At 45.2% G+C, this 24,484-nt stretch overlaps 3 protein-coding genes across 3 annotated transcripts in view; 1 reads left to right on the top strand and 2 right to left on the bottom strand.

Annotated features, from left to right (window-relative positions):
* The first annotated feature begins 164 nt into the window (after nucleotides 1-164).
* On the top strand, nucleotides 165-1,190 carry gpr160 (G protein-coupled receptor 160). Its single transcript, XM_063218443.1, has one exon. The coding sequence runs from the start codon at nucleotides 178-180 to the stop codon at nucleotides 1,183-1,185; it is 1,008 nt and encodes a 335-aa protein (XP_063074513.1). The 5' UTR covers nucleotides 165-177; the 3' UTR covers nucleotides 1,186-1,190.
* Nucleotides 1,191-3,344: 2,154 nt separating this feature from the next.
* Nucleotides 3,345-10,384, bottom strand: LOC134465040 (golgin subfamily A member 6-like protein 24). Its single transcript, XM_063218442.1, has 4 exons — nucleotides 10,257-10,384; nucleotides 8,427-8,750; nucleotides 7,915-8,002; nucleotides 3,345-7,458 (listed from the first exon to the last, which is right to left on the bottom strand). Exons 1-4 carry the CDS (start codon nucleotides 10,313-10,315, stop codon nucleotides 3,541-3,543), a joined length of 4,389 nt encoding a protein of 1,462 aa, XP_063074512.1. The 5' UTR covers nucleotides 10,316-10,384; the 3' UTR covers nucleotides 3,345-3,540.
* Nucleotides 10,385-15,917: 5,533 nt separating this feature from the next.
* skila (SKI-like proto-oncogene a) overlaps nucleotides 15,918-24,484 on the bottom strand; it is a 66,133-nt gene continuing 57,566 nt past the window's right edge. Inside the window, exon 8 of the mRNA XM_063218445.1 lies at nucleotides 15,918-20,704. Coding sequence (XP_063074515.1) covers nucleotides 20,435-20,704 — 270 coding nt within the window. The 3' untranslated portion in view covers nucleotides 15,918-20,434. The remainder of the gene's footprint in view (nucleotides 20,705-24,484) is intronic.

A 24,484-nucleotide genomic window follows, 5' to 3' on the forward strand; every position in this document is an offset into this window, starting at 1 on the left:
GAAGAAGGAGCACAAGCCACAGCACAAGCAGCAGCAGCATCTGCAGTAGCTGGGTATCATCATCATCAGTAGCAGCAGCAGCAGCAGCAGCAATAACAGCAGCAGCAGCATTAACAGCAGCAGCAGCAGCAGCAGCAGCAGCAACAGCAGCAACAGCAGGGCATCAGCAGGCAAGGCATGGACCTCTCGATCCCATTCCTGCTGCTCTACCAGGGCGTCATGTCGCTGCTGAACTGGTCCCTGGTGCTGGTCCAGAGGGCCCACCTTGCCGGCACCTTCATGGGCACCTTCTGCGTGTCCCTAGCCCTGGTGGACTCGCTGTTCGCTGCCACCACCATCGCTATCTATGGCCTCCAGGACTTCATGCTGCTGGGCGTGCGCCTCACGCAGCACCACGTGTGCCTACTGGCGCAGGTCATGGGCTGCATGTACAGCACGTTGCACTGGCCCGTGCTGTTCGCAGCAGCTCTGGATCACTTGACGTCTCCTCCTCCTCCTCCGCTGCAGCTGCCGCCGTCGGCGCTGCTGCCCGCACCGTTGGGGCCAACAGTGGGGCAGGAGAGGGTGACAGGCAATGGCAAGGGCAAGGGGCGAGCTGGGGACTGGAGGCTGGGCCATGTGGCCTGTGCGGGCATGCTGTGGGCCTCGTCTGTGGTGTACGTGTTTCTGGGGCCCGGCGCCCTCCAGCCAGCGCTGGATGATTCACCTCACCTGCTCCTGGGGAGCTGCAAGGCGCACAACGGCACGGCGCATTCCCTGATCGCTATAGGCCTGCTGGTGACCGTGGCGTGCGTTACCCTGTACGGCAAGCTGATGCAGGGAGGACACGCCGACTCTGCGTACAGCGTAGAGGAGAAAGACAGCAAGAGGAGTGCTAGGCCCTTGAGGCAGAGGTTTCGTCATCGTGGCGAACACTCGAGGATAGGCATTGTGGGACATGCTCTCACCGTGTTCACAAAGACCTGGGCTGCTTTCCTAATACTGGTGGTTGCTGTTCTGGTTTTCAGGACTGACGTGCCTTCTCACTTGGCGATGAATGTCCTCTGGCTGTGTTTCCTCAACAGTTTCCTGATTAGCGTGTGCCTCTGCGCCCATTACCGGCACTTAAAGGCAAATAAGATCTCAAAACTTACTGATGGCTTTTGCCAGTGGGAGCTAACCTTTGCTGAGGGCGGTGCGACATAGCGAATGCTGTTTGCACAGGCCCTATTATGCTGAAGCTACGTACTGTAGTAATAATGGCTGTCAACTGCTCATGTCATTTTCGGAGTGAAGAGTCTGCGCACTCAGAATACATTTTTGTTGGGTTCTTTTTTTATTTCATGGCTGGATTACGTTTTTAACTTCATCAGTCTTTATCAGATTTTCTACAAACACAAGCTGAGAAGTGACCTGGCCTGTCAGAACCCACCCAAAAAACAAAAAAAACAAAACAAAACACAACAAACAACAAAACGGGATTTCGAGTGTGCGGACTCCTCACTCCGAAAATTAGTCTTTGTCAGCCTTTGCCCTGCACCTTTTCCTGGGATGTGCGCAATCTTCACCTTCAACTGTGGTGGACTGCTCATGCTCAAAAGATTGCTTGAGAAGTTGATGTTTTTTAAAGTCAATCACAAAACACCACAGCTGCCTTGACACAGGATAACGTTCTCCATAGGTGCCGGAAAGAGGCTTGCAGTGGTGCATTCGCATCCCCACTTTTGGGCTACCTAAAAGAGGCTTCCTCAACTTTTACTGCAGGCAAAAGAGCGGAGTGAAGTAGCAGTAATATTTTTAAGAAATAAAGAATCAAGGAAAAAAAAACGCACCACTACTTTAAAATTCATCCCGGCGCCCTGTCCTCTATGTATGCCAGGACTAAAGTGCCTCTGCACTTACTTCATTCTCTCATTGGTGTGCCATGCAACAGGCATCAGATCAGAGAATGACAGCATCTCAAAGGACAATTCTGGCCGATTTCAACAAGCTGGTACTGTACCTCACACTATCCTTCACTTCCCACTAGGAAGGACACAGACATTATATTTTTTGTCCAGCTCTTTCTGATATGCTGGATGATGGGAGCATGGCTTTGTTTACATATTGTTTGGAACACCTGAACATACACCAAATATCATCCCAAAGAATGTTGCATGATGCAAATTGCATCCTTAGCAACTGGCAAGTGAGAGGAACACAACAGCATGTTGAAACTTGCTGAAAATTGTCTTTAAATGTTCAGCATTCAACAAATGCTGAAGATGTGATAGGGCATTATATTACAGACAATGCTGCCGGTAATGATCAAATGACCTTATCCTGGACAGTTTCCTGAAATCAAGGAAGTTAAGCCTTCCTGCCTTTTACCCCATGCCCTACACTGGACCATTAAATACCAGAGCCATATAAAGGGAGAGTTGTGAAAACTCCAAGACCCAGTTTTGCCCTTTATATGGTCCTAGTGCATACTTCATAGCATTCCAGGACTTCTTTCTCATACATGAGTGGAACAGCTTTCCGTGAGACCCAGCCTCTCTTTTTCAGAACAATTTTAACAGAGCAAGTCCAACTGATAGGCCTACTTCAGTGTAAATATGAGATGCGGATAGCACTCCTTTCCAGCGCTTTACTGCCCCCAGGTGTCTGCTGTTTACAGTGATGTGTGACACACTCCAGAGACGAGTGCCAGACCACTACGCATGTCAACATGATCTTCATAATCTTATAAGGCACAGACAGACAGTATTCCCGAGTGGCTTTTAAGCATCACAGAGACGATGCAGGCCATTAATTAAGGTTATGATGAAACTGTAAAAGCTTTTGGCTACAGCATTGCTTTTCTGTTGACTGCTGTCAATGTTTGTAATAATAATAATAAAATCTTTGTGGCTTCCTGGTCAAATTGCTCTGGAACTTTTTCTTAACCATTTCAGCAGCTGTTCATGTGCCGCAGATCAAGTGGAATTAGATTGTGTTTGGAGGACAAGAAAGCTTTCTGGGTTTAACAGACAAGTCGGTATATTTTTGTTATTTCAAGTGGAATTAAAATTGCTTGGAGTACAAAAAAGCGTTCTCAACTGGATTTAACAGCTGAGAACTTGGTGTAATTTTTATCCATTCCCCCCTTTTATATAGCTGTGGTAGGATTCCAGGCCTTCTTCCTGACCCATTTTTGCCTGGCGAGCCAGATGGACAAGAAGTATGAAGAAAAAGTATATAGAAACTAACATGCATGGACTCATAGCCCGAGCACACCAAGCTTAATTTTTTAATGAAATATAGGGCCTATAAGTATAGGGATCCATCTATATGACTATCAATGACTAGACAGCTCAAGGAAGAGAAATGAGGAAACATTTTTTGCATGCCAGGAACATATTTATTGAATACATTTTAATAAAATATTGTGAATGCATATTTTTGATGCATTTATTGTATATCTATATTTATGATATGTTAAGAAAATAAATGTATGTGTTCAGTTACAGCCTCTTCTTGATTTTGTCCATCTGCTTCTGTCCATGTCTCATACATCCATCATTTCCCTCTCTGTCAGTCCTACACTGTCTGCTCCATGCCCCTCTTCCTGAATCCTGAATCGTCCTTCTTTCTCTTGTCCATATCATCAAGCGACCTCAAGATCATATCTGTGTCGTCATCACTGAACAAGAACTCCTCCGAATCCGAGCCTGTGTCATTCTCTGAATCAAAGCCTGTCTCCGGGCACTCCTGCTCTTTACACATGGCTCTGATTGCGACTGTCTTTTCACCTTCCATCGCCATGAACACTTTCTGATCCCTCAGTTCTTTGGCCATATCAACAGTTTTCCCCTTGGCTTTTTCCAAGCACATTTTCTTCTCCTCCAGTTCTTTCAGTTGTCTGCTCTCCCTCTCCGCCTTAAGTTTGCTCTCTGCCTCAAAGACCATTAGCTTTTCCTCCTCATCAAAATAGTCCTCGTCCGAATCACTTTCACTTTCTGTGTCCTCGTCAGCTTCCTCAGTCTTCCTCCTCACAAATTCCATAGCCACTTTTCGGAGTTCTTCTTTTCTGATCTCTTCCTCTTCATTTAGCTCCTCCAGGTCTTTGATAAGGGCCTTTGGTTTTTCTTTGTCCTTGCATTCACTGGCCACTTGCTTATTCTCTTCCACAGTGATCTTCCTGAACTCATCTTCCTTCTTTGTCTTATCCATCTCATCACTGAACAAGAACTCCTCCGAGTCAGCGTCTGTGTCACTCTTCAGTTCTTCGGCCATATCAAGCATCCTCTCGGCTTTTTCCTCACTTATTTCCCTCTCCTCCAGTTCTTTCCTCTCCTCCTCTGCCTTAAGTTTGCGCTCTGCCTCTATGATCATTAACTTTTCCTCCTCGTCAAAATAGTCCTCGTCTGAATCACTTTCACTGTCTGTGTCCTCATCAGCTGGCTTAGTCTTCCTCCTCACGAACTCCATCGCCGCTTTTTGGAGCTCCTCTTTTCTGATCTCTTCCTCAGTGATCTTCCTCAATCCTACATCTTCCTTCTTTGTCTTATCCATCTTAAGCGACTGCAAAATCACATCTGTGTCCTCATCACCGAACAAGGACTCCTCCGAGTCCGAGTCTGTGTGACTCTTCAGTTCTTCGGACGTGTCAAGTGTCCTCTCCTTGGCTTTTTCCTCATCTATTTTCCTCTCCTTGTGTTCTTTTCTTTCCTTCTCTGCCTTAAGTTTGCTCTCTGCCTCTAGGATCATTTGCCTTTCCTCTTCGTCAAAATAGTCTTCGTCCGAATCACTTTCACTTTCTGTGTACTCATCAGCTGGCTCAGTCTTCCTCCTCACAAACTCCATCGCCGCTTTTCGGAGCTCCTCTTTTCTGATCACTTCCTGTTGCTGTTTGACCTCCAGGTCTTGGATAAGGGCCTTTGGTTTTTCTTTGTCCTTGCATTCACTGGCCACTTCCTTATTGCCTTCCTCAGTGATCTTCCTGAACTCTACATCTTCATTCTTTGTCTTATCCATCTCGCCAAGCCCGCCAAGCGACTGCAAAATCATATCTGTCTCCTCATCACCAAACAAGGACTCCGAGTCAGCGTCTGTGTCACTCTTCAGTTCTTCGGCCATAACAAACATCCTCTCCTTGGCTTTTTCCTCATCTACTTTCCTCCCCTTGTGTTCTTTTCTTTCCTTCTCTGCCTTAAGTTTGCTCTCTACCTCTAGGATCATTTGCCTTTCCTCCTCGTCAAAATAATCTTCGTCCGAATCACTTTCACTTTCTGTGTACTCGTCAGCTGGCTCAGTCTTCCTCTTCACAAACTCCATCGCCGCTTTTCGGAGCTCTTCTTTTCTGATCTCTTCCTGTTGCTGTTTGTCCTCCAGGTCTTGGATGAGGACCTTTGGCTTCTCTTTATCCTTGCATTCACTGGCCACCTCCTCATTTTCTTCCTCAGAAATCTTCCTGAATCCTACATCTTCCTTCTTTGTCTGCAGAATATCTGTGTCCTCATCACTGAACAAGGACTCCTCCGAGTCCAAGCTTGTGTCTCTGTTCAGTTCTTCAGTGAACTTCATGGCCACTTTCTGGATCTGCTCTTTTGGATTCTCATCTGTCTTGCTCTCTTCCTTGTTGTTGTTGTTGTTGTTGTTGCTGTTGTCTCTGTCTTTCTCCTCTCTTTCTATTCTCTTGATGTCAACAGGAGTGAAGTTAACTGTTTCCTTGCCAGACTTTCTCTTTTCCAGGTCTTTGATAGGGATCTGGGGTTGCTCTTCGTCCTTGCATTCACTGACCACCTCCTCATTCTCTTCCTCAGTGATCTTCTTAAATACAGCTTCCTTCTTCGTCTTATCCATCTCGTCAAGTGACTGCAAAATCATATCTGTCTCCTCATCACCAAACAAGGACTCCTCCGAGTCCGAGTCTATGTCACTCTTCAGTTCTTCGGTCATATCAAACGTCCTCTCCTTGATTTTTTCTTCACTTATTTCCCTTATTGCCTTGAGTTTGCGCTCTGCCTCTAAGATGATTTGCTTTTCCTCGTCGTCAAAATAGTCTTCGTCCGAATCACTTTCACTTTCTGTGTACTCGTCAGCTGGCTCAGTCTTTCTCTTCACAAACTCCATTGCCGCTTTTCGGAGCTCCTCTTTTCTGATCTCTTCCTGTTGCTGTTTGTCCTCCAGGTCTTGGATAAGGGCCTTTGGTTTTTCTTTGTCCTTGCATTCACTGGCCACTTCCTTATTCTCTTCCTCAGTGATCTTCCTGAACTCTACATCTTCATTCTTTGTCTTATCCATCTCACCAAGCCCACCGAGCGACTGCAAAATCATATCTGTCTCCTCATCACCAAACAAGAACTCCTCAGAGTCAGCGTCTGTGTCACTCTTCAGTTCTTCGGCCATATCAAGCGTCCTCTCGGCTTTTTCCTCACTTATTTCCCTCTCCTCCAGTTCTTTCCTCTCCTCCTCTGCCTTAAGTTTGCGCTCTGCCTCTAGCATCATTAACTTTTCCTCCTCATCAAAATAGTCCTCGTCTGAATCACTTTCACTTTCTGTGTCCTCTGTGTCCTGTGTCTTCCTCCTCACAAACTCCATTGCCGCTTTTTTGAGCTCTTCTTCTCTGATCTCTTCCTGATGTTTTCTCTTCTCCAGGTCTTTGATAGGGACCTGGGGTTGCTCTTTGTCCTTGCATTCACTGGCCACCTCCTCATTCTCTTCCTCAGTGATCTTCCTGAATCCTTCATCTTCTTTCTTTGTCTTATCCATTTCGTCAAGTGTATGCAGAAGTACATTTGTGTCCTCTTCACTGAACAAGGACTCCTCTGCGTCAGAGTCTGTGTCGCTCTTCAGTTCTTCGGCCATATCAAGCGTCCTCTCCTTGACTTTTTCCTCACTTATTTCCCTCTCTTCCGCTTCTTTCCTCGCCTCCTCTGCCTTGAGTTTGCTCTCTGCTTCCAAGATTATTTGCTTTTCTTCCTCTGCAACATACTCTTCGTTCGAATCAGATTCACTTTCGGTGTTCTTGTCGAGTTGCTCAGTCTTCCTCCTCACAAACTCCATCACTGCTTCTTGGAGCTCTTCTGTTCTGATCTCTTCCTGTTGCTTTATGTCCTCCAGGTCTTTGACGAGGGCCTTTGGTTTCTCTCTCTCTGTCCGTCCAGCTGCCACTTCCTCCTCATTTTCTCCTTCAATGATATGTTGCCTCATCACCTTGCCTTCTTCCTCGATTATTTTACCCTCCTCTTGCTTTCTGTACCTTCTCTCCTTCAGCGCCTTGAGCTTCCTCTCTGCCTCTACGATTATTTTCTTTTCTTCCTCATCAAACCAGTCCTTGCTCAAGTCTGTGTCACTGTCTGTGTTGTTCACACTGCTTTTTTCTGACCTCCTAAACACTATCTTCACTCCTTGGTGTTGTCCATTTTCCCATGCTGTTTTCATCTCCTTCATAAGCTGTGTCCTTTCCTCATCAAACAGTTTAAGCAGAGTTTCCCTCTCCTCCCTCAGCAGCTCCTTTAAAGGTAAACAGTATGTAATTTTAGTCATCTATTTTCCAAATGTTTGCTGCCCAGTCACACATTTGATCTTTTCATGAATATAGAAATAAATGATAAATTCATATTTACTGGTCTGATAAAAGTACAATAACGCTTAACGCCAAATATATCTATGAGTGACTGGTAATTCAAAATGGTGAATGGTGATTGCCTGATGAAGGTCTAGTACCGAAACGTCGTTTATTAAAGAAAGAACAGCTAAATGGTCAGTGTGCGGGAGTTTTTTAAACTATTGCTGAGTGACCCATGGTGCCATCTCCGACGCACCTGCCAGCTGAGGTGTGCGAAAAAAGCCGAAGTTTAATTCAAAATGGTGAACATGGAGAAGGCACCTATTCGTCTATGGAAAGTGTATATTTCTAAGTCATACATTCTGAAAATAACCTACTAAAAATTACAGTACATCCTCTACCTTGAACATTGTTTGCTGTTTCTGCAAGAGCTTCTGGAATTGTCCCCTTTCTTCCTGAAGCAGTCTCCTTATGCAATTTTGGCAGAGCCTGTTAATGTAAAACGAGACAGTTAGTGTAGTGAACACTGGTGTACTGAACAATGTGTAATGGTGTAGAAAAGACACCAAAGACAACTACTAATTTCCTGAGTTTGAGCGTGCCTGATTGTAACTAAACTACCGTTACCTGAATCTACCTACTAAGACACCCCCTTCACAAGCACACACACACACACACACACACACACACACACACACACACACACACACACACACACACACACACACACACACACACACACACACACACACACACACACAGATAGGCCTAATGCCTGACCCAGACAGTTATATCAAAACTACTGGCTTCATCTAGAACTGAATTTCTGCCCAAACTTTGCCTGCTACTCATAACATATTGATTGCATTTCTTCACTTTTCTTTATATGACATGTCTAGTGAATGATACATACCTATACACAGTTACTACATCATCCTGCGGCGATGCGCTCTCTCCTGCTCTCCCTTCCTCCTTCGGAGTCGCACTGATCTGTACTCCTGCACTGCTCTCCTTCTGCTGGGCCCTGGAGGTTGTTTCTCCTGCCTCCTTCCTCTCTACCTGTGTAACTGGGTTTGTAGGAGCTCCTCTGGTCCTCCTCTCCTCATGCTGGTTCAGAGTCCTCCTATTTAGGGCATTGAGAGCGTTCTGCAGCTCCAGCGTTCTCCTGTCATTATCCTCCACCCTCTTCTGCAGCTGCAGACGCTGCTGCTCTAACTCCTTCCAGCTACCTGGCTCTCTGCAGACACACACACACACACACACACACACACACACACACACACACACACACACACACACACACACACACACACACACACACACACAGAGTACATTACAACCAGGGCTCCTCTTTCATCACTAGCCAAAATGGCTAGTAGATGTTAATCTTACTAGTAAAACACACACTCACTAATGGGACCACTAATGGGATTCTCTAGGCATAATGTATGAATACTGTCTATGTCTAATTTTCTATGTCCACACCTAGAGTCTAGAGTAGTGATTCTCAATGGGGGCGGTACAGCCCCCCACGGGGCGTTTGGGAGCCCTAGGGGGGCATTGAGAAGGATACAGTTGAGAGGAAGCAGTGCTTAGTTGCCCTTGGGGGTATTAGTCCATTTACATTGTTTAATAGTAAGGGGGCGTTGGCAGGCTTAGGATGAAGTCAAGCGGGCTTTGGGAGGCTAAGGATGAGGTCCAGGGGGTGTTTGTTCAAAAAAGGTTGAGAACCACTGGTCTAGAGTTTATGTCTGTCTGCATGGGCAAGTAACGTAATTTGAATTCTTTGTATGACCAGCGCATGTAAAGAAATTGACAATAAAACCGACTTGACTTGACTTGAACATGGCTAGTAAGTTGGTCTTTTCTACCAGTCAAACTGAAATTGCACCAGTATTTGGCCAGTTGGCTGGTGTTAATTTAGACCCCTGATTATAACCCATCATGTGGACACTGTAGTCCCACTTTGTACAGGCACACATGCGAGCACACACGGGAGTGCGCATGTGCACGCAATAGTAGGCTACATTACAACTAGAGATGCACCGGATCCTGATTTTTAGGATCCTGCCGGATACCGGATCCACTGCTTAAGATCCTGCCGGATCCGGAACCGGATACCGGATCCTACGAAAGGATTGAAACACATAGCCTACTCGCACACGCGGGCCATTTTTATCACATTGGCTCAAACTATTTTGACTGAAAAGTCTCGGCTACCGGATCCTGGATCCTGGAACCGGATCCGGATCCTGTGAAAAACTCTATTATCCTGCCGGATCCGGAACCGGATCTTGGATCCGGTGCATCTCTAATTACAACCCATGTGAACACTGTAATCCCTCTTTGTGCAGGCACGCGTGTATGCACACACACACACACACACACACGTACACACACGCACACATATGGAACTTGAACAGTGGTGTAGTCTACTTTTTTGAAGTGGGTATACTGTATATTTGGGATTTTTTTAAAGTGGGTATACTGTATATATTTGTGCTATTCAAAACAATGGATCAATCAATTTTAAGTGGGTATACTGAAATCCCTGAAATTTAGAAGTGGGTATACTCCGTATACCCGCGTTCTACGTAGACTACACCACTGAACTTGAACCTGGAACCTGGAACTTTCTCTGATCCACAAATTAACCTCTAGAGGGCAGATTTTGCAATTCATGTATACCAAATGTGTCGCCTTCTTAAAACTTGACTAGGTTATACAGTAATTGGTTACTCACCCTCCAGAGATTGTGGATGCCATTTGGACACGGGATGGCACTCCCGCTGAGATGTCCATGTCGGGCTTCCGTAGAAGCCGGCAGGACGACACACAAGAAATGTCTGTATTGACGTCTTATAAACACACACTGTAAACAAAATGAGTGTCAGGTTAGAGATACACATACACACAGCCAACAGTTTGCAAACACACACACCACTGCACCCCCCCCCCCTTCCAAACAGCCAAACAAAACAAAAACAAAAAATCAACGCTGCCAATTTCACAACAACAACAACATGTATTTATATTAATTGCACAATATCACAGCTAAAACAAGAGCACACACACACACACACACACACACACACACACACACAGGGCCGCTGACAGCTCTGGCTGGGCCCAGGACAAAGTCATCTAAGGGCCCCCATAAAATGTAACTAGAACCCAATTCTGGGCCCCCTCTCTCCCTGGGCCCATGATAAATGACCCCTGTGGCCTCCTGTTGGCTTCCCTGCACACATACACACACACAGGGCCCAGGACTAAGTTACCCCCGCCACCACCGCCACCACCGCCCCCACTACCCCGTGTCGTGCACCCTCGCGCACGGACAAAGACACACACATGGGAGGCATTGACACTGACCTGTACTCGTTGGCTGTCTTCTGTGAAATGATGCTGTGGTGAGATTTGCGGCAGTTTACATAGTCCCCCTGGACATTATGACACTTATAGAAGTTATGAGGGATTATGACGTCCACCATTCATCTGCCTCCCCGAGGGGCGCGAGGATTCCACGGCCCTGGTACAGCTAGATAGGGTATTTGGAGCTGGAATTTTCAAACAATGCTGGAAGCAAGTGTACATTATAAAACGTATTGTTTACACTCTATATTGTGAAAGCACAGTAGATTCATTGACATATAAATCATACATTGCATTTCGGTTGTGGCAACACCAAACAGGCCTATTTAATTATGATGGCCGATTAACATTAACGTGGTGGGAAAAAATGTCCATATTTTGGCTTAAGCAGCACTGGCAGTGCGAGGGCCAGATGATTTTTTTTTCAATCATTCATTTGGAGACTGAGGGGAAACGCATCACGATCGTCCGATGCAGCCGATAGGCCTAATCGACATTTTTTGGCGACTTGATGGTAGACCTACCTAGCCTCCACGGAAAAAGACCGCGTCAATGAATAGCAAGACGATTCTATTGGCTTGACTATTGTTAACAATAAAAACTACCTTGTCACGTTTTTAAATATGACAGCTTTAGTGTCGTGTGGCCTGGCTGCTAATTGTTGTCTGTGCGTCAGGCAATCTTATCTGACACAAACATATCGGCACTGTCTAGGGATCATCTTTGTCTGTGACCACCACACGCGATTTTCCAGTTTTAATATCCGCGCATCATTGCGTTCGGTGCGTAACTGCACAGCAGCAGTGAATTGGTCCACACACATAGGCCTAGGCTACCTGTAGGCCTAACGGTGCGTCATACTTTTCAAAATATGAATCTGAAACAGAAGACGAGACGCCCACGAGCAACACAAGTAACTGTGAATCAGAAATGTTCTCTTGTTGAACATGACGTCTTTTAGCGACTGTCTTGGTCATTCCCTGTCCTTTATTGTGTTTGCACGGCCCCATCTCTGCTCCCCGGCAACGACATGCCATGGGACTACTTAACACTAGGCCTAGGCTACTAGACATTAACCAAGGGCTATAACCAAAGGCTATTACTTGTATTATAACAGCACAGAAAAACTAAACGTCCCTCAACAGAACGAAACCGGATGAAATAAATAATAATAATAAAAAATCCAGTCTCGCTGGAGTAAAGAGCAGTGTTGTGGGTGGGTGGGAATTGCAACTCTGCTGCTCATTGACACTGCTGCCTATTGCCAAATTGTATATGTTCATGAATATTATTAAATGATAATCCAGTATTTAGAATGACCAAAGGACAGTATACCTTTTGCAGCTAAAAATGCCCATACTGGAAAGTCAAAATGGCGGACCATGGAGAAGATCCCCTTTTCATGTAGGCTAAAATGCAAATTTCCCAGTCATAGGCCCAATGAATATGCCTACCGGTACTTAGAATTCATTTAATGGTTGTGGTAAGTGTTTGTTAAAAAGGGAAAATTTGTGAATGGACAGCGTGAATTCTGGTAATGAACTACTAGGCCTAAACATAGGCTATTACATAGGGTGACCAGATTTGGATTTGCAAAAAGGAGGACACTTTTTTGGGGGGGGTCATCGGTGTATCTACAGGTATGAAAGTATGGGTATGAGGTATGATAGTAGGCCTATAAAGTATCAACGCATCCAAAATGGTCATTTGTTTAAAAGCCACTCAAACTTTTTGGCATACACATTCATTTGTCTACCATAAATGACAATTAAAATCTCTTCAGTTACGCCTACAGGCCTATCACATAATTTGTGTGATCATATGATGCAGAGTGTGCCTTTGTTACAATCCTAGATAGTAGGCCTAACACCTATAGGCTATTGGAGTAGCTTAACAGCATAACAATGCAGCTCAATTTCATAGGCCTATTCTAATTTCTGCATTAGGTTTTTAAAAATAGATTCACCAGGCCCATCTCAGCCATTCCCCACAAAGATGAACAGCATTAGGCTATATACCATTGGAAACTAAATATAAAAAACACAACATTTGTGGTTTTCAACTGAATTGATAATGAAGTTCTATTAGGCTACATTTTAGGCTTAATATGTTTATAAGACACCTCACAATTTACCCCTCCACTGTCATCCATTAGGCCTATTTAGATAGGCTATTTGTAGTGGCATGGTGCTCAGAGATTAGCAATGGGCACTGCAGCCATTAAGAGAGGAACTGAAGTTTTACCTACCATTAATAAGATAACCCATACAGCGTTATCAATAACTGCAAAGGCAATAAACAGAAGAAGAAGCTGATGAAGAAGAAGCTTAATTTCTTAACTCAGGAATGAGTCCTTCTAGCTCCGAGAAATTGCTTTTGCAAATAACTTGGAAATGTCAGATCATGAAAGAATTTTTAGGCTAAGTCTTGTGACAAGGTGTAACAAAACTTATACCTCCCTAAATGGTGGATTTGGTGGTGTTACTAGGCATACTCCTGTGTTAGATTACCTTCATACCTGGCTTCACACGCGGGATTTTTTTTCCCAACTCCACCCCGAACGTGCATTTGTGTTTCTATCGGCATTGCAGTCCGTCGAACCGGCGGACAGATGCGCTTTCGCTTGTAATATGGGGCGCACTGGCTAGTCCCCTAGGCTACTTCTTTCGGACACATGGTGCGAAGTGGCTAGATTTGATGAGAAGGGCGTGACTAATTTGTGTAGGCCTACGGTAGAGAGAAACCTGGAGTGGGGTCAAATGGAACGGAGTGAAAATTACAGTGCAGATGAATTAGGTCTATATTTCAGGCAGTCCAACAAAATCCCGGATATTTCTGAAATTCCCCCCGGACATTTTTTTAGGTCTCAAAAGTAGGACATGTCCGGGGACGCCTGGTCACCCTACTATTACACACAGTGCACCTGTAAGGTTAATATGCATATTTTGATGGAGCGCAAGACTGAACACATCAGCGCGCACATTGTGAATGAAGTTTTGTTGAAGCTCTGAACTATTTAGGCACATTGTTTCAAAAATTGGGGTAGTAGGCCTACGCCTAGGCTACTTGAAGTTTCAGTAATCAGGCCCACTTCTGGTGAAAAAAACATGTTTGCTATTAAATTGGCCCAATTCGATAAGAGACACAAGTGTAGATACCCCCAAAATTGATGCACACTGACTTACATTTTACTGATCAGTTCAGATAGGCTGGGCCAAATCAATGCGCAGGCTAGATATGGCAGCAGCCTAGGGCCCCATACCTGCCAGGGGGCCCTTGATTGGCCAAAAGTTAAAAATTGCAGAATTGTGACAAGATGATATCGAAAGTCATCTGCCGTGTTTTCAATCTTATTAATACTCCTTTCCATAGTGGGCAGACATATCCTTAATTACGTTGGTATTAGTCATGATTATGCCACTGCCTATGTAGTGTGTGTGCTTGCGTAGGGGACATAACAATGGCACAAAAAGATAGCACATATTTTAGCACACATTATCATTATTTTTGGGAAATCAATAAAGTGTTGAAGCGCATTGAGTCTAGGCCTATGTAAATATAAAATGTTCAATAGGCTACAAATAAAATTTAATTTGATTTGATCCCACAAGTCATTCTCTTCTCGTTGTTGTGTTCATATACAGCTCCAGGGCACTTTATTAGAATAGCATGAAAAAGTTGATTTAATTCCATAATTCCATCAATAATGTTAAACTGTCATGGATTGTAGATTCATGGCCCAATTGTTTAACATCTCAAATCATTCATTTTTTTCTTTTTACATATTTTGGCCTTCCAGCTCAAAAAACCCATGAATTGGGGAATTCGCATCATTAGAATATTGTAATAAAATCAGTTTAACTCACCAGAAATAAAACCCCATTCATTTTCAATGGGGTTTCATTTCTGGTGATTTAGAATTGAACTGGTGAGTTAGCGCCAAAATGTAGCATGGAAATCTACGGGTATATTGAAGAGTGAAGTGTGGGACACCAGGTCAACAAACAAGAACAGCTGACAGCAAAGCATCAAGGATAGGCCTATCTGGGCTTTCATAACTCCCATGCACAGTTTCTGCCATTGACTTCAATGTTAAACACATCATGGCCGTTATGAAGACAGAGAGAGTCCTAACCAAGTATTGAACATTGCATGTTATGTAGAAAGTACCAAATTTCAACTGATTTGATGTGACCTGAATTTTGATGAAGAAAATTGTGATTTTATTACAATATTCTAATGATGCGAATTCCCCAATTCATGGGTTTTTTGAGCTGGAAGACCAAAATATGTAAAAATAAACAATTTAATGATTGGAATAGTTAAAAAACTGGGCCATGAATCTAGCCTGGCCGCGCCAAACCCCTACAGCTAAGCTGTGCCCGGGAGCAAATTCAATTTGCGGCCTCTAGGGGCGTCTAGATTTCTAGGCTACCATGAATCTATAATCCATGACAGTTTAACATTATTGATGGAATTATGGAAATAAATTAACTTTTTCATGCTATTCTAATAAAGTGGCCTGGAGCTGTATTATGATGTTGTCTAGGCCCCTGCTAGTCCAAAAATAAATAGGGATGTAATGACAGTCATAGAATTTCTGCACTATAGGCTACGACCTGATACAGACCTACAGCTCTGGGCCAAACGCATGTGTGCGTCTTCTGGTCCGTGTGACAGCGCAGAACACTGCAGTTGCTTTCGGAAAACTGAAACACGTTTACCGTTGCAAATGTAATGTCACGTTGTATTGTCACATGTACATCTACTAGGTACATCGGAAGCTGACATGAACAGCTGGGGAGTAGGCTATGCAGAGAATCTGATGAGTAATCCAGGTTGAGTGGTAAATCATCTAGGCTAAATAAGAGCCAAGAGTCCATATTTTTTTAAACTAAATGACATACGTGAGCCATCTATTAACAGATATCCATGCAGGTTAACTATCACTTAATTATATTGTTGGAGTTGGAATACTCCCCTGATGTAATTCAAATGAAAGGAAAAAAAGATCAATGACACCACAAGCTTGACACTACAGAACTTTACTTGAATTTAATCCAAGTTCAATGTCTATACAAGAGATATATACAAGGTCTGAAATTTGGAAAATAAACAAAACACTAGATACAACTGAGGTATTAGCTAAAAGCATTGTACAGGTACGTATTTTGCTAGTAAATATCAATTATGATAAATGGTTAGAGATGCGTCATCTGCTTATAAAACATTTTTAATATCACAACATGAGGTAGGAGAACAGTGTCTCATTTCATGCAAGAGCAAACTTCGTATCACACCGCAGAATTGGCAACATGGTATGCAATGGCCACACAGACACTGCATTTTCAGAATTGCTTTTTTTGTCCCCATCAAATGTTTTAAACAAAAGTATTTTTTCTTGTTTTTTTTCTATATAAAAAAGGAATATGTCAATGTTATTTTTAGAGCAACTGGTTGTCTTTCACAAAGAAATGATAGTAAAACAATGGTAATAAATTTAAAACAAAAAAAAAGTTCACTGCCGCCACAGTTTGGAGCAAGCGTCACATCCATGCCTTCTTATTATTTATATTTATATAGAAAAAAAAATATTATGTGAGGGGGTGGATGTGAAAGACTGAGCTATGCTGTGAGGTACAATTGCGTGACAACCACACGGGGACATGTATCAAAGTGTGTATGTACTCGCGTCTGTGCGTGTGGGAACAAGGAAAGGGATGTTGATTTCAACAGACAAAAACAAAAAAAACTCTTTTTTTTGCTCAGTAACATCCTTCACAAGTGAGAGTGGTCAGAAAGTCACAGAGCGAGTGTCAGTGGCTGAGTGGACTCGTGGATACGTGTAAGAGAGAATTTGTACCATTCTTCATCAGACACTTGACAGCTATGCCCACCACCAGGCTGCATACTCAGATACCTGACTATACAAATGCACAGCATCCTCGTATCCCAACCCCCACCCCATCATATATATATATGAATATATATATATAAAGGAATTGCAGTTCACACAATGTTCCACAGCATTGACAAAATCAAATGGTCTAGAAAGCTCCAGAAATACAGATATTTCAACACATTAGAAAACAGCATTTTTTTTCTTGACCGAGGTAATCATAAAAAATAATAAAAAAAAGAGATAATACTGATTGTTCTGCACTTGCTTCAGCACATACTGACAATGTGTTTAGCTTCTGAGCTACGCTGGAGTAGGAGCTGGTGGAAGAGGCGTGTTCCCCACCTGTCTATGTACAGCATAACACACAGGCCATCAGCGTGGAGAGCCCATACACACGTATGCAAGCACAGTCTGCCTCTCACACTCTCTTTCACTTCCTCCTCTCTCACACACCTTTCACGCTTCAATTAGCAGATTTGAAATCTTTGTGCAGGGTCGACTCAGAGGTGTGTGTGTGTGTGTGTGTGTGTGTGTGTGTGTGTGTGTGTGTGTGTGTGTGTGTGTGTGTGAATGTGTATGTGTGTCTTATTGAGGCATACCGTTTGTGTTTGTGTGTCATCAGCCAAGATCTCTGAAGGCTGCACATGGCCTGGTGTGGCATCACAGACTTCAGAGTTTAAAAAGTGTGTTGAAAACCTTGTATTTTTTAAAATCTCCCAAAATGGCCATGACAAAATTCTGATTTTTTTTTGGAAAATATTTTTTTTTCAAAAGAAAAACAATGAAAAACAAAAACTGTAAATCTAGATATGAAATCACAAATACAAAAGAAGTCATCAGATTTGGAGGGCAAGGTACAGCAGCAATGTTACTCATTGTCACAGCCCCAGAATGGGTCCCATCCACAAATACAAAAGTTATTCTTAGTTTCAGTATAAATGCAAAAAAGATGACCACCAACAAAGAGCTGCAGTGTTTTGCATTTTGCCTCCGATTCAGTCCATATAGCCTTTAGAAGATTTCTTCATATAACAGTTAATATATATTAAGGACTACTATGTACTGTATATACAAGATGAATATAAATCTTTATTAGTGAATACATTAAATAATTTCTGAATAATTTCAAGGAAAGTTATAGAACAAAAAAAAGCATCCATTTACAGCATAGTTTTGATCAATAAATTCTTTGTATTCTTTTTTTTTCTCTTTCACTTGTTTTCTTTTTTTCTTCAACGTGTGACAATGATGGTAAAGAAGACAGAGTTCACGTCTTCTTACCTCCCTGCCAGAGAAACACCCTGGGCACTATTCAGAAAGGCTTGGGCCAGACAAACTATCTTATAAGGTTATTTACAAGTGTGTGTGTATATGTGTGTATGTGTGTGTCATGTGATGCATGTGGGTTGGGATTGTCAGCCCTTAGACCCACTGCACCCCCTTTATATCCTGCCCTCACATGCCTTCCCTACCACATACAAAATACCCCCATTCCCCCCGCCTCACTCACAGCACTGGACAAACTTAACAAACAGACAAGCAAGTAAACAAGTAGACCAGTTAACAAACGAGTGCCGAGCAAACACGGATATGCCAACATGCCACGCTGGATGGTCAAAGCCAAAGTTAAATTCAAGGGTGGAGGTGGTGGTGGTGATGTCTACAATTAATTTACTTTAATAGCAATTAGATTCTTTACATCCCAGATTTCTTTACATCATTGATCTCATTATGAACTTTACCTAAAATGGGTTACCAATAAACAAAAACTTAGGTATGGCGTCCAAATAATCTATAAAAAAGTATCTACTCCATGTCCACCTCCAATTCACAGTGCTTTCATCCTCAATCAATAATCAATCAATAAGCCAATCAACCAAGCCCTGCCTTCCCAAGTACTGTTCTCAATCACTACCAGGCCACATGTCTTGGCCCAAACCATGCATGCGCTCTCTAGCCTACACATAATGCTGGGGAACTTCTAGACGTAAACTGAGATACTGAATCCATTTTTGCAGGTTTGTTTCAGAGGTGCTGTAATTTAAAATAAAGCTTGAAAAAGTCAAACTTGAATAACTTTACCAATTAATACATAGAAATGAAAAAAACAAAAAACATTAAAGGGTGCAGCTGGGTGTCTTACACCACAGTGTCCACTTGGTGGCATGCAAGCACATCCCTCCTTGCTGCTCGGCAACAGCTTTAACATGGGAGGACCTCATGATTCCTCCCCCCTTCAGATTTTAAAAAAGAAAAAAAAAGAAAATTCATTTCCTATTCTGTGAGGCCTACAGGGGAGAAGGCAGGCAGTGGAGGGGAGAAAGCCATGTTCGCATAAGCGCTACAGACGACACTGGAGGAAGGAAAGAAGGAAAGAAGTGTAGGCAGCCCGCTGAAGAGATCAAATACTTTCCCCTAAAGTTGGCTCCACTGGTCAGAGTTACCAAGGAAGAGGAGGAGGAGGAGGAGGAGGAAGAGAGGGATCTCAAACATCCTGTACCATACGCACTCCTTCACGGCTTACTGTCCTCCACTCCCCTTCCTCAACACAGAATTTGAAGCAAACAAAAAAATTAAATAAAATAAAACTGCCAATTGATTATTTTAGAGAAAACGGAAAACAAAACAAAACGACTATCCATGCAGTTCTCTGCTTCCGCTGGTGGGGGGCCCTGTGGCTGGAAATGGGTTCTTCAGGCAGGGAGGGAGTCCTGTGAACTCGCTGTGGCAGAAGGGGGCTGGAAAGCATAACCAGAGTACAGGGTCTCTCAGGCCAGGGCTCTCTCTCTCTCTCTCTCTCTCTCTCCAGAGGCCCCCTCCTAGCCAGCACAGGACGAGAGTTCAGTCTTTCAGCGGCGCCAACACTCCCTCTCATTCAGTCCGGGCGGGTTGCTGTGGATCACATCCAAAGTCCAAATAGATGTGTGTAGGGTGGACTGGGGAGAGGGGTGGGGGTGGGGTGTGTAGGAGGAGGGAGGTGCAAGTTCTTTCAAATGACCTCCTGGTGTTGGCAAAGCGGGTTTCGCCAGCCAAAACTATAAATATACACCAACAAAGGTGAAATTGAAACACAGTGGGGGCAAATAAAAACTCTCTTAAATATTGTGGACAAAAGACAGGCAGTTAAAACAATAAGGAAGGGCCAGGTAGACAGCAAACAGGAAGAGAACTGTGGAAAGGGATCCTGTTTGAGATATATTAAATAAAAAAAACAATAAAAACAAACAACCTCACCCCCTCCCCACCCCGAAAAACAGGATTAACGTTGGAAAACCATCAGGGAAAACGCAGAGAATGTATTAAACGTCAAGTCACACATCAGGTCTCTTACAAAAAGCTCAGATCCTCCTCGTAGGACACGTGTGTGTGTGTGTTTACACGTGTGTGTGTGTTTTTTTTTTACTCGACTCCTGTGACTCGGTGGCCTGGTTGTCCCACAGGCTCCGGGGGTTTGGGGAAGGAGCAAGTAGAAGGAAACTTGAACACGGAGGTGAAAAAAAGGTCAGGCCAGGCGGGTAGAAGGTCGAGCCAAGGTGAAGATGGCGGTGCGTTTATCGGTGGTGGAACTGGCCTTTCACTGGGACAGCAGCAGTGCTGTCGTGTCTGTCTCTGCTGGGTGGTGGTGCATTGGTGGTGGTGGTCCCTTACACCTCCGGGACGAGCGAGGGGGAGGAGGGGGAGGCCTGTGTGGGGGTCGGGGTGTTTGAGGGCGGGGGCGTGTGGCTGTGGCTTGGGGAGGAGGTGATGGTGTTGGCGTTAGAGGAGGCGAGGGTGGAGGTACGAGCCATCTGCTGCTGGAGCTGCGTGATGGTGAGCTGGAGACGCTCCCGGGCCTCGCGCTCCCGCGTCAGCTCCTCCGCCAACTCCGCCCGCTCGGCCTCCGCCCGCTCCAGGCGCACACGCAACTTCGACAGCTGCGGAAACGAGGGAGAGAGAGAGAGAGAGAGAGAGAGAGAGAGAGAGAGAGAGAGAGAGAGAGATTTTGGTCATTTCATTTGGTAAGGACCAATATTGGTGATGAGAGACAAGACAAAAAGACACACACGTTTTTCTTATTTTATTTGGTAACGACTAATATTTGACATACAGAAACAAAGAAGTGTTCACAAATTTTGATCATTGAATTGGAGAGAACTGAATCAATACTTGACTGATTTTAATTTTTTTAATTTTTTTAAAGCAAAGCAATACCAAAATGTTTACAATGAGTGGTTTTGCCAGCGCGTCTCCCAGTCTACAATGAATGAAAATGCCATGCTGTCATACAGCAACATCAGGGATACCGATGGCATCTCCCTGGCCTCTCCCTGGCCTCTCCACACACGTCTGTACATACACACACGCACACACACGCACACACACACACACACACACACACACACACACACACACACACACACACACACACACACACACACACACACACACACACACACACACACACACACACACACACACACACACACACACACACACACACACACACACACACACACACACACACACACAGAGGAGTGGAGGGTTTGTCACTCAGACATCTCGCACATTTTCAAAATCCTGCTAAACAGCCAGAGCCTGATGCCCACACACAGTGGCCACGGAGGGGGAGGAGGGAGGAGGGAGGCCCCAGCCCACCGGGCTTTGTGATGCATGTCTGGGAGGAGAGAGTGGTGTGGAGGCAGGAGGGAGAGAGAGAGAGAGAGAGAGAGAGAGAGAGAGAGAGAGAGAGAGAGAGAGAGAGAGAGAGAGATAGAGAGAGAGAGAGAGAGAGAGAAATGTAGAAAGTGCAATTGAAAGTGAAAGTGAAAAAAGAGAGGATACTAGAGAAAGAAAAATGGAGGAAGAGAGCAAGAGATAGGGGAGAGGGGGGGGGGCAGAAGAGGAGGAGGAGTAGTAGGAGGAGGATTAGTAGGTAGGGGGGAAGGGGGCCGGACGGGCTGCATTCCTGTGCCTGTGGGTCCCCAGCACTGCAGTGCGAGCAGCCGAGAGGAGAGCAGGGGAAGGGGGAGAGCAAGCGGTGGACCCAGAGCTTTACACAAAGAGGCAGTGAGGCGCAGAGGCCCAGCCAGCCTCTCTGGCACCATCACCCTCTCACGCACCCGCACCAGCCGCTTGCTCCCGCACCAGCCGCTTGTATCCGCAGCATCCCTACGGCCCTCCTACTCCTCCCTCCACTCATGGCCGCTGCTCCCATCCACAGCACCCCCATCCCATCTCATCCCATCCCATCCCATCCCATCCCTCCGCTTCTCTCTGAACCTCCCTTTCTCCCTTCCTCCCTCTCGCCATAACTCTGGTTGCATACACAGTAACCCCACGCCACGGTACAGGACAAAGTCATCTGATTAGGCCCCCCCCTCCCGATATAAACAATGTAATGGGGACCCAATTCTGGGCCCCCTCTCTTGCTGGGCCCGGGACAGCATACCCATTTGTCCCCCCGTTGACGTGGCTGACCCACGCCACCATTCCTCCCTCCACTCCGTTGCTCCCCCCCCCACACACACACGCAGCCTCAATACCCCAATCCACCCGCAGCAGCACCAAGCACTGGTGTCCAGAGCACCTCTATACCCCTATTCCTCCTTCTCATCCCTCCCTAAACCCACAATGCTTCCCCAACCCTCCAACCTCACACCTTCTACCTCCACCTTTCCCTCCATTCCACCATCCAGGCATGAGCTACACACAACCATAGATGTGTATAGAAGACTTCTATACACATCTATGCACACAACACCCCCACCGCCATCACAAACTCTCCACCCCACAACAATGACTCTCCGCCTTCAATCCACCACCACCACCAGCACCCAGGGACAAGCTAAACTCCTCCCCTGGGACTGGGGATTTGACCAGGCTGCTAGTTAGCTGGCTAGCGGACCTGCTTCCATACAGTGCCTGCCAACACACGAGTAGCAAAATCGTTGAGATTTTGAAGGCAGGCAGTGGTGGAAAACTGTTCACTTTTAATGATTATAAATGTAGTGGTGGGGATTCAAGATTGGAGCCAGGGTCAGAAATGACATGAGAATGCAGGGAGGGGGCCGGGTGATGAGTCTAAAACACTGGAGAAACACTGGGCGGGGGGAAAAGGGCGTATTGGCAGCTATCTATGAGCCGCATGTGCACACACGCACACGCACATGCACACACACGCACACACACACGCACCTAGGGCGGCATGGCTTCAGCTCAGTTTACACACGAAGAGACCGGCTATGCTACTGTGGCACAGCCTTGCAGCCGACCATATGTATGTATGTATGAATGTATGTATGTATGTATGGCAACATGGTTTGACTGGTCAATATGCAAGTGCCTGGAAGGTTAGGTTCACTTCCAAGGTTAGATGCTAAGAAGGCGCTTGCTGTAGAGAGAAGTCTTTTTTCACCTGAGGCTTACAGCTTGCTGCCAAGAAGGGGGTTCGCTCGCATACTACACTCAAAGAGGCATGTTGTGTGATGTGGCTGCTTCAAATCTTTTATCTATTCCTATGGAAAAAAGACCCTGATGCAATAGTGGTGAAAGCGTTTGATCTTTCTGCTGGCAGCCTGACGCATACTAGGATACACTGCAGGAGTGTGTGTCCATGCTGAGTGTGTGCGCGCGTGCATTGAGTGTGTGTGTGTGTGTCTGTGTGCATGCATGTGTGGATGTATTTTGTATGTGTATGCAAGTGTGTATGCACATGCTTGTGAGTGCACGTGTGTGTGTGTGTGTGTGTGTGTGTGTGTGTGTGTGTGTGTGTGTGTGTGTGTGTGTGTGTGTGTCTGTGTCTGTGTCTGTGTCTGTGTCTGTGTCTGTGTCTGTGTCTGTGTCTGTGTCTGTGTCTGTGTCTGTGTCTGTGTGTGTGCATGCATGCATGTTTGTGGGTGTGTGTATGCTGTATGTGTATGCAAGTGTGTATGCGCATGCTTGTGAGTGCACGCGAGTGTGTGTGTGTGTGTGTGTGTGTGTGTGTGTGTGTGTGTGTGTGTGTGTTTGCGTGCATGCATGTTTGTGGGTGTTAGTGTGTGTGTGTATATGTGTGTGTGTGTGTGTGTGTGTGTCCACATGTTTTAAGATGGGAGACAGACAGCAGCTGCTGTTTTGAGTGTGTACTGTGTGCCAGCTCCAGATGGGAGGCTGCTGCTGCTGCTTCTCCATCTCTGGCTCCTGCCGGATGCCTCAAGGTTACTGTGGAGAGACATGGCCGCCCAGCCCGCAAGATTAGCTTTAGCTTTAGCGGCGGCGCTCATGTGCCTGTAAGGTAGGATACTGCTGCTGGTGTGTTGCTTATGTCTCTGTATGGTTTTTTTCAGATTGTGAGGTGTGTGCGTGTGCGTGTGTGTGTGTGTGTGTGTGTGTGTGTGTGTGTGTGTGTGTGTGTGTGTATGTGTGTGTGTGTGTGTATGCATAGATGTGTGGTTAGAAAATATATATGCCGGATGTACATGTATGGTCGTGTGCATGCACGCGTGTGTGTGTAACAGTGACTGAATGTGTAGCACCCCCATCTCATCCCATCCCATCCCATCCCATCCCATCCCATCCCATCTCATCTCATCCCATCCCTCTGCTTCTCTCTGAACCTCCCTTTCTCCCTTCCTCCCTCTCGCCATACCTCTGGTTGCATACACAGTAACCCCACGCCACGGTCCAGGACAAAGTCATCTGATTAGGCCCCCCCTCCCGATATAAACAATGTAATG

Source organism: Engraulis encrasicolus, chromosome 16, assembly GCF_034702125.1.
Source record: "Engraulis encrasicolus isolate BLACKSEA-1 chromosome 16, IST_EnEncr_1.0, whole genome shotgun sequence".
Taxonomy (NCBI): domain Eukaryota; kingdom Metazoa; phylum Chordata; class Actinopteri; order Clupeiformes; family Engraulidae; genus Engraulis; species Engraulis encrasicolus.

Coding starts and splice junctions, on each gene's coding strand:
- LOC134465040 (XM_063218442.1), bottom strand. CDS start 10,315: ATGGACATCTCAGCGGGAGTGCCATCCCGTGTCCAAATGGCATCCACA. Junction 8,003..8,426: donor GATGTAGTAACTGTGTATAG/GTATGTATCATT, acceptor TTACATTAACAG/GCTCTGCCAAAATTGCATAA. Junction 7,459..7,914: donor AACAGCAAACAATGTTCAAG/GTAGAGGATGTA, acceptor TTACCTTTAAAG/GAGCTGCTGAGGGAGGAGAG.
- gpr160 (XM_063218443.1), top strand. CDS start 178: ATGGACCTCTCGATCCCATTCCTGCTGCTCTACCAGGGCGTCATGTCG.